A 9,743-nucleotide genomic window follows, 5' to 3' on the forward strand; every position below is an offset into this window, starting at 1 on the left:
AGCATTCCTTATATCACATTATATTTTTCCTTTTTTCCTTACCTTTTTCAGAGAGATTGGCCTTCGATACAGTCTTTGTTTGAGGCAGATGATGATATCTGATCCTATATAGCAGTCGTACTCCACAGAAATCGCAACAGTTACCACAATCCAACCACCGCCATTGACGGGTACAGGGGAGGAAGGGTTTGTGTTGTATTTTGAGGGAGGGAAGACAATGCGTTAAGTTAACGTTTGATGGGGGAGTCTTCAAAACTAACTTTTGGAGTGAAACGACATCGTATTCGGCCATTTACGCGCCACCAACAAAACTACGCCGTTTTAGCTTTGTCCGCGTGTCACCAAATTAGCCACATCAGCTTTTCGATGACGCCACTTAGAGGAAATGTGCCGGAAGGACAACACTGAGTCCTAGCGTCTAACTTCAGGTACCAATTTGGGTAATTAATAATTTTAGGGACTACTTTAAAGCACGAGTATAACTTCAGGACCACTCTGAGGCTTAGCTCGGCCGGTTTTCACTTCTCAGCCCTAATCAGTAATCAAAGCCTCACTCTTTCTGTCTCTCGCTCACCTTCGCGCATATGCTTCCCTCTCTCAAAAGAAAAATCCTAGCCTCCGTTGCTGCTCTCTTCTTCAAGCTGTGTCACCGCTCCATTGAATCTGGTCCGGCCATCGTCCCTACTGTTTCAGCGTCGTCGCAGCTCGTCTCTGCCGTTGCATCGCGTCGCCTCTGTTCCGCAGCCGTCGTTTGTTCCAGTCCCGCGGCCGTCGTTTGCTAGTGCTAATCTGCTCTCAGCCTATCCCAGTCTCGCTCTCGCTCTCTGCGTCTGCTTCTTGCGTCTCACCGTCTCCTTGCAACTCTAAGCTCTCCCTCAGTCCGTCTCGCTCAGCTTCACTGGTTAAGGTTTGCTAATTGCTTTGCTTCATATAATAATTATAATTATATTTATACAAATCAAAAGTTGAATATGCCAACATATAGGGTTTGATTCTTTATGTGATTTCCTCATTCTTAAAAGCTTTTTTATTGTTACTAGGAAAAGTCAATTATAAATTGTTGTTTTTAACATTTTATTGTAGCTGTTCAAATGGAGTAAAGCATTAACCTGCTGCTTTTTTATTTTGATATATTTGTATTAGTAAGCAGGTATTTAAATGTTTGAAGCTACGTTCCTATATTATGTGCCATCATAAGTTTTTCTAGTCACTTAGGTTCTACGCTACGTTTTGGACCCTGTACGGCTGTACTATCCTTCCATTTCTGTATAGAAACTCGTTCCTGACTTGCATATACATCGGTACCATCATTCCACAAATCGTGCCGAAAAATGAATCCTCGGCCACAACCGTCGCCACCTCACGATGATGACGACAACAACGAGGAAGTCTTCATTGACGAGTCTGATATTCTGCAAGAAGTTTCCATGGACAATGAAGACCTTCCTGATGCCGATGATGACCAAGATTTGGATCCCGAACATCTCGGTATTACGTTCCACCTTATCAAGTTTATCGAATTGTCAAGTTAACTAGTAAACACTTTAGAAGTGTAGCCCCCAAGTTGAGTTCGTGGTTTTCCCAGTAAAAAGTTTACTATGCTTAGCTTGGCCCCACAACTGTAGTTGAATTCTAGACTTTAATTACCTTGAACCTAATCGTAATTTTCATGCTTTTAAGTTTGTTCGTGTGATTTGGTGAATGATATTATCTGAAAATTTCTCAGATGAGGCTGATGATTCTGCGCATACGTTCACTGGTCATACTGGTAACCTTTCTAACTCTCTTTTCTTTCTTATTTAAATTTTTTTAAAAAGGTGATTATTCTATTGTAGGCAATAATGGTTGCAAGGGAATTTATGGTGATTGTGTGTGTGTGTGTGGTTTTTTTACTTCTTGTGCAGGGGAGTTGTATTCAGTTGCATGCAGCCCAAGCGATGCAAGGTTGGTGGCAACAGGGGGTGGTGATGACACAGGATTTCTCTGGAAGATCGGCGATGGAGTTTGGGCTTCTGAGCTAAAAGGTATTTCCATAACACTAGAAAGATGATTGTGTGAAGCTTGATGTTGTGGTGCTTATGTACATTTTACTTTGTTGTTAATTCTATGCAGGTCATAATGATTCTGTATCTAGTTTAGCTTTTAGCCACAATGGACAGTTTCTTGCATCCGGAAGTTTAGATGGAATTGTTCAAGTATGGGATGTTTTTGGAAATCTGAAAGGCACACTGGAAGGTCCTGGAGGGGGAATTGAGGTGAGAGAGGTTGCTCGCTTTATTGTTTGTTATTGTGTGTGATTACGAGAATTAATTCATTGTGATATCTTTCAGTGGCTCAGGTGGCATCCGAGAGGACACATACTCTTAGCTGGTTCTGAGGATTCCACTGTTTGGATGTGGAATGCTGAAAGAGCTGCTTTTCTTAATATGTTTGCTGGTCACGGAGCTAGCGTGACCTGCGGTGATTTTACTCCTGATGGTAATATCATCTTTTCTTCTTGGTGCATTTTCTTCTATAAGTTTGTATTTATGTTACGCATGTTTTAAAATCCTTCAATTTCGTTTTACTTGGTGCCTTAGGGAAAATAATATGTACTGGTTCAGATGATGCAACTCTGAGAGTATGGAATCCAAAGAGTGGAGAAAACATTCATGTTGTGCGGGGTATGTAAATCTAACCCCTTTTTCTTGCTTCTATTTTTGTGTAGCCTTGTAAACTATGATTTACAGGTCATCCGTATCATACTGAGGGACTAACTTGCTTGTCAATAAGTTCATCGTCAACCCTTGTCCTTACTGGTTCCAAGGACGGATCTGCCCATATTGTGAATATCTCTACTGGGAAGGTATGCATTATTAGCTTTTGCTGTGTTTGATATCCCTACACTGTTTTCATCAATCAACTTGTCTTGTGTGTCTTTGTTTCAGTTTATGATCTCTCAATAACTTGATAAAGCTTTTGGCCATGTAATAAAGTAATGTTTTAAAATTTTATTCATGTGGTTTCCATTTTCATAAGTTTAAGCGTGCTACTTAACTCCTTTGAGCTAATAGTTGCTCAAAGCAAAATTTGATCATAAATTCTTCTTATCCAGTTAATGATGCCAAATACATTCATCCAATGTATGATAACCTCCAATGTCAATCAAAATTATTTGATTGGATACGAAACTTGATGGAATATTTTGGTCTGCCCATGAAGTCATACTCAATATGGCCTCTCAACGGCTAAAGGGAACCATCCTGTCAAAATATATAGGAGTATCACATAAAAAAGAATTGAGAAAGACCAGTTCCTCACAATTATTTGTTTATTTACATGAAATGAAATTATATCTTTCACAATAGGAAGGAGGGATGCTCTATTTGACATCAACTTTAAGCTAGTTGCTAGCTTATTATGTCTCCAGATTGGCACGTTGTGTTATGCTTGGATATATGAGATTTTAGGTATTTGGTTGATTAGTTTATGGAAATTGATTTATTAGAAATGTGCCTTGGTGATTTTCTTCCCTAGCAACTAGCAAGATGACAAACTTGGACAATCTTTGATTCAACTGTATTTGGCTTTCTTGAAAGTATAGTTCTTTGAAAGTTGTCCTTGCATAATTAGCCCAGTAGTAATGGTGTAACTTAGAAGAATCTAATCCTGAACACTTTCAACACTTTCTGCAAGCTCTAAGAAAAATGAGTATTGTGGTTGACAGGTTATTAATTCCGCGCCTCTTCATTCAGATTCCATTGAATGTGTTGGTTTTGCGCCAAGGTATGTGTTAACCTTTTGTGGCCTGTGTTTGTGCAGTGTTGCACCTTATGTTTTATTTGATTGGAAATAATTGAGTGGACAATAACTTACTCCGGACAAAGAATTGTTGTTAACATGTAAAGTAAAATCTGTGATCATTAAATAACACAAAGCAAAGTGCTTTGACATGGTTTCTAGTGTATCGCAGTTTTCAGACATAATTCCATCTTATGTTCAAGGAATGATGGACCACAAAAGATCTTAAATCTTGCTTAAGTATGAATATTTTATATTTTATAGTGGTGGTGGAGATATGAATATCTGATGTGCTGCTGGTCATTGTTGTCATATATGTGAACCATAAAGTAACTTTGTTCATTAAAATTGTGATAGTGATTCCTGGGCTGCAATTGGGAGTTTGGATAAAAAACTTGTCATCTGGGATATAGAGCATTCCTTATCTCGTGCCACTTGTAACCATGAGGTTTGTATGAATTGTTCTTTGTGCAAATGGCAAGCTCGTATATCTAGGAACTAACCGAGCTCTGGTTGCAAGCATACTTCAGCTTGAAATTTTAAATTGTTATTGCATGTCTGATAGAAGAAATGATGTGAACAGGATGGAGTGACATGTTTGGTGTGGCTTGATGCTTCGTATTTGGCCACTGGATGCGTGGATGGAAAAGTAAGATTATGGGATAGCCGGTCCGGTGAATGCACAAACACATTCAGGGGGCACGAAGATGCCATTCAATCTCTCTGTGTGTCTGCTGATCACAATTACCTTGTCTCGGCTTCAATGGATGGAACAGCTCGCGTCTTTGAGCTTGGCCGAAGATTTTTTCTTTTTATTATTTGTGGGAGGAGTTAAAAGAAGTTTAAATATTTACATTTGTGTATCCTATGGTTTTGATTGAGATGCCAATTCAAAAGATAAAGGAATGCAATCCTGAAAATTGCTTTTGAAAGAATCTTAAGATACTAATTTTGCTCTAGAAAATTTAGGACTTAAAGCTATTGTCTAGGATTATTAGAATGGAAGTAGTTGAAATTTTTAAAGTAAAGAAAGAAAACTATGGAATGTATCAATATACGAGACGTTCAAAGTTAAAGTAGTCTAGTTTAGCATATGTTATTATATTGTGTTATAAGTTAGTCTTGCATTGTCGTTCAAGTCATGAAGGTTTTTTCTCCCCTACTAATAGGGGTGTTTGCGGTGCAGTGTAGATCGGTTGAGGTAAAAAGCCATCTTATCCGAATATTTATTTCATATGCAGTGCGGTTTGAATTGTATTACTTTTGTATTACTTTTTCTAGACAATTCGATCCAATTTCAAGTAGTGCAATTTGAATTGAATTTGTGGTTTTTCAAATAATAATTCTAGCAACAAGAAATAAGTCTCAATGCAAATATACATCTAATATATCAAGTCTAAATAAAATATAGATTCAACATATAAAGAAAATTAACGTAACAAATCTTAATAAAAACATAACATAGTCATCCATAATAACAAAAATAAAATCATCATAAACAGGCTTGAAGTTGAGAGGTGGAGCACAACTCAGATTCAAAGCACTCCCTAAGATCAACTGGAAATGAATTGGATCGAATAACTTGGCACAGCTTGGAACCTATAATTAAAAAGTAAAAAAAAAAACTCAAATATCATAATCACCATTACTAATAATTAAGGTCTTGATTGAAAATATGTAATGCTGATTAGTACTTAGTAGTTCAAATTTAATAAATATCCCTAATAGAGTTAAATGTTTTCCGTCCCTTGGCAAGTTGCACTCATCTTTCTCCTACACAACAAAAATAAATAAGAAGGTGAATTCTACTCTACTCTTTCTTTCTAAAATAAAGGATAAATTACCTCTTGTGATATATACAGTAATTATTGATAAATTATTCTTCTGCCAGAATTCCAAGATTCATGTTAATCGTTATTTTTTCTTTTATTTTCAATTGACACTATGTTTCTTTTGAAACTTGATAACAATGTATTTTCATCATCCCCACCAAATCCACCTCTTCTCCAATTTTAAAACCATAATTCCTCTCAAATCCAATCACCATTTCTAATCAATTAGGTTAGGATTTTGAACTTGTTCTTACGCTTTTAATCTCTAATTTCAACGAGCACATCTATCAATTTTCCAGCTCTCTCCTTCCTAAGATTTTCTTCCTAGTATTTTTTTAAAAATTTAGCCAGATCAACAATGGTACTCCTCTTCAGGTAACCAACCCCCATAGTCTTGTATAACTATATAACAAAAACAAACCAAAATATTAGTTAGTCATAAAAACAATGAGTCAATAATTACCATTTTAGGATTTTTATTATTTGAATAATGATTGAAAGATAATTTAAGAGAAATTGAAGATAAAAAAATAAAATACTTTGGCGTCCCCATTCACGCATCAATTATCATCATTTTTAACTAATATATCACAAATTTCTATCAGTTTTTTAGCTTTTTCGTTTTTAGGATTTTATAGCGATCGTATTAGAGATAGCAATTAGATTTGACGATCTTATTCGAACTTTGGAACTCTGGTTGAAAGACAATTTATCAATAATCACTATATATACCACAAGGGATAATTTACCCTTTATTTTAGAGAGGACATGGTAGAGTTCACCTAAAAATTTTCGAATTGCATTAAATATACCTTGAGAACTAAATTTTAAAAAAATTTAGGACTAATCCAACCATAATGCATGATAAATATGTTTGATTTGCTTGTGTTAAAGGTTATTCTTGTGAAGTTATTCTTGAATTGGTCATAATCTTTTTGAAAAATTAGTCGTTAGGAGTAAATTTGATGCAAATAAAAAACTTTTAGGACAAAATTGAAACAAAATAAAATTTAGGAGTATTTTTGAAAATTTTAACAAATTTTAAGGACAAAAAAATACAACAATGGAGGATAAAAAGGTAAAGCTATTTGGGTAAATGAGTTAAAATGAAGTAAATGCCTCAATCATGTAAATGTACTCATACACAAAATATAAGATATAAAGAATTAAACAAATCAAATATCCTAATTATAGAAAGAGAATAACACACAAGAATGAAAATAGTGGTTAATGTGATACAATCACACATTAAAGCTCAAATCTCACAAGGTTGTGTGTTCTAACTCTCATCTATGTTCCATAATATTTTTCAAGCAAGTTTAATAAAAAAGATCCAACTCAAATTAATGGAATGCCCTATAAAAAAATATCTTGAAAATTAATTATTTTGACTAAGCTTATTAACCGATTTGCACATTATTCAATTACAACTAAAAGCTAATATAGATACAAACCAAAATAAAATAGTGCAAAGCTAAAAAAATACTCAAAATAGTAAAATACTAACAAATATCTAGAAAGCATAATAAAAATCAAAATGTAAGTGTTTGAAATGAAAAATTTTCACCCAACAATCGACTTCTGGTCGCTCAACCTTCCCATACTTAAAAATATGCACGGTCCTTCGTGCAATCAAGACAATGCTAGAGTTCTACACGACTCCACCTTCAGCTGGTGGATCTCGCTTCTCCTCCGAGAGGGTCTTTGGTTAATACGGTGGATCGGTTGTGATGATGGTGGTGGTGGTGCTGCTAAGAGGCATTCTCTCCCTTCTCTATCCATTGCGGCATGTTCTTTCTTTTGCTTTTCTTGTTGCTTATGATTACTCATCCTAAAAAATATAGAACAAAATATATTAAGACACGTAAATTCTAAGACAAGGAAGCATAGATTGCCATAATAAGGTAATAATTATTAAAATAAAGTGAATTAACCAGTTTGTGACATTGATGAAAGCAAGTATGTGAATTCTAAGTTTACGCGTGGTTTATAACTCATGCACTAGCACTTGAAAGTTATGTCACAACTTCACAAAGTACACATATACTCACTTATTTTAATGTGCCTAAGATGCTTTAAAGATAAATATGCAAGTTAAAGCAACAAGAAATTAACAAGAAGTATAAGAACTTAGGCGAATAACCAAGCAATTGTGAAGTGGGAGGAGGAAAGAAAATTAATTGGATGTGTGAGTAAAATTATGAAACAAAGTCAACTAGAAATCACACTCCAATCAATAACATCAATCAAAGTTAATTGCATTGCCTATTTAACTAAAAAGTATAGGAACACGGTTGCTATGTACTTAGGAAAAGAAAAGAGGTTAGTTGAAAAAGAGTCAGTTATCATGTAACATAGCAAACATGACCCTTAGAACTTGAAAATTTTCGAGAAGGGTAAGAATAAGCAAGCTCATAATCCAACTTCACAAATCATGCATTATGTCAAAATGAATGATTTAAAGTATGTGTAGTGCACATAATAAAAAAAATAAGAATCAACATGTCATCAAAGAATTAGCATAAGCAATTGATGATGAATAAACAAGAAAAATTTTAAAACAAAGCATAAACAATCATCAATGCTTTCAAACACTAATATTGCAAGATTAATATGAAAAATGGAATGTTCCACGCTTAATGTAACTCAAACCAATTAAGCATAAAGAAAGTGAAGCATATGAGTTACATAGGTTAAATGTGTCAAACTAGCAATAATATGCAAAAGAAACCTCAAACATGTAAAATGTGCAATTTTTTGTCACATAGAGATTGAAAACAGTTACTTCAATGCATTTAGATAAAATTCTAGGAAAACACGCCTTGAAGCAAGAGATTGACCAAAAAATTTTCATTAAAAAGCTTTTGAGGCCATTTGATAGTCATTTGGTATGCAAGGTCACGTCAACACAGAATATCGTCAATAAGGACCTTGCAACACCAATTCCCAAAATGTAGTCCAATAAAACAAAAGCAACAAGGTATCTCAGGATAATAGTAGTAAACCGTAATTCATGCAACTAGAAAATTAATCAATTGGGCTTAGCATAGTTTCACAGCAATTCTAGTATAGTGACACACACTTTTATCATAATACCTCAGCTAAATTGACAGTCATATTAAGAATGAACAATACAAAACAAATCAACCAATTCTAGTAGCAAATTCAGAAAAATAGTAAGAAAACAGTGAATCCATCATCAACCATCAGACTCAGAATAATTTCAAACACATTACAGTAATAATGCAAAATCTATGAAACTAAATCAAACCAACAACAACTAACAGTAACTAATTTGACAACCTAAAATCAACTAATCAGCAAACCAATCTAACTAAACAGAATTACTAAAACTAAACTAACCAAGCAAGATTAAACTAACTCAAAAGAAAATAAGGAAAAGAAAATTTTTTTTAACAAAACCTGGACGCAAACAAGAACAGGGCAGAAAAGAATGGAACACGGGACTGTGATAGAGAAGAAGATAAACAAAGAAGAAGAAGAAGAAGAATGGTGTGCGAGTGGAATTAGGGCTTTGCACAAATGGGATGTTTATTTTGAATTTGTGTGTACGCATCTTCCATGCGTACGCATGAATTGGTACAAAATGGGGGTTGTGCGTATGCATCTACCATGTGTACTCATGGGTTGACAAGCATTTCACATTGATGCTTATGCATGGTGTACGCACAAAACCATTTCAGTTTTGGTTTGGCATCGTACGTACGCATAGTAAGGGTGTTCAAAACCGATCTAATCCGAACAAAACCGACCAACCGAACAAAAAAAATCGATAACCGATGGTGGACGAAATTATGATCACTACAACTTCGCACAACTAACCAGCAAGTGTACTGGGTCGTCCAAGTAATAAACCTTACGCGAGTAAGGGTCGATCCCACAGAGATTGTTGGTATGAAGCAAGCTATGGTCACCTTGTAAATCTTAGTCAGGCAAACTCAAATGGATATGGGTGATATACGAATAAAACATAAAGATAGAGATAGAGATACTTATGTAATTCATTGGTTGGAATTTCAGATAAGCGTATGAAGATGCTTGTCCCTTCCGTCTCTCTGCTTTCCTACTGTCTTCATCCAATCCTTCTTACTCCTTTCCATGGCAAGCTTA

The 9,743-nt window shown here is 35.0% G+C and overlaps 1 protein-coding gene across 1 annotated transcript; it reads left to right on the top strand.

Annotated features, from left to right (window-relative positions):
• Window positions 1-502: 502 nt before the first annotated feature.
• LOC107480113 (uncharacterized) lies at window positions 503-4,576 on the top strand (the record flags this gene model as incomplete). The annotated part of the gene is given in 11 exon segments (XM_016100239.3): window positions 503-907; window positions 1,144-1,488; window positions 1,727-1,768; window positions 1,905-2,024; window positions 2,113-2,255; window positions 2,331-2,478; window positions 2,580-2,663; window positions 2,730-2,845; window positions 3,707-3,765; window positions 4,138-4,228; window positions 4,364-4,576. Coding segments are annotated over 10 exon segments (1,173 nt in total), but the record flags the coding sequence as incomplete, so codon positions are not given.
• Window positions 4,577-9,743: the final 5,167 nt, after the last annotated feature.

The sequence above is a fragment of the Arachis duranensis genome, chromosome 3, assembly GCF_000817695.3.
Source record: "Arachis duranensis cultivar V14167 chromosome 3, aradu.V14167.gnm2.J7QH, whole genome shotgun sequence".
NCBI classification, from domain to species: domain Eukaryota; kingdom Viridiplantae; phylum Streptophyta; class Magnoliopsida; order Fabales; family Fabaceae; genus Arachis; species Arachis duranensis.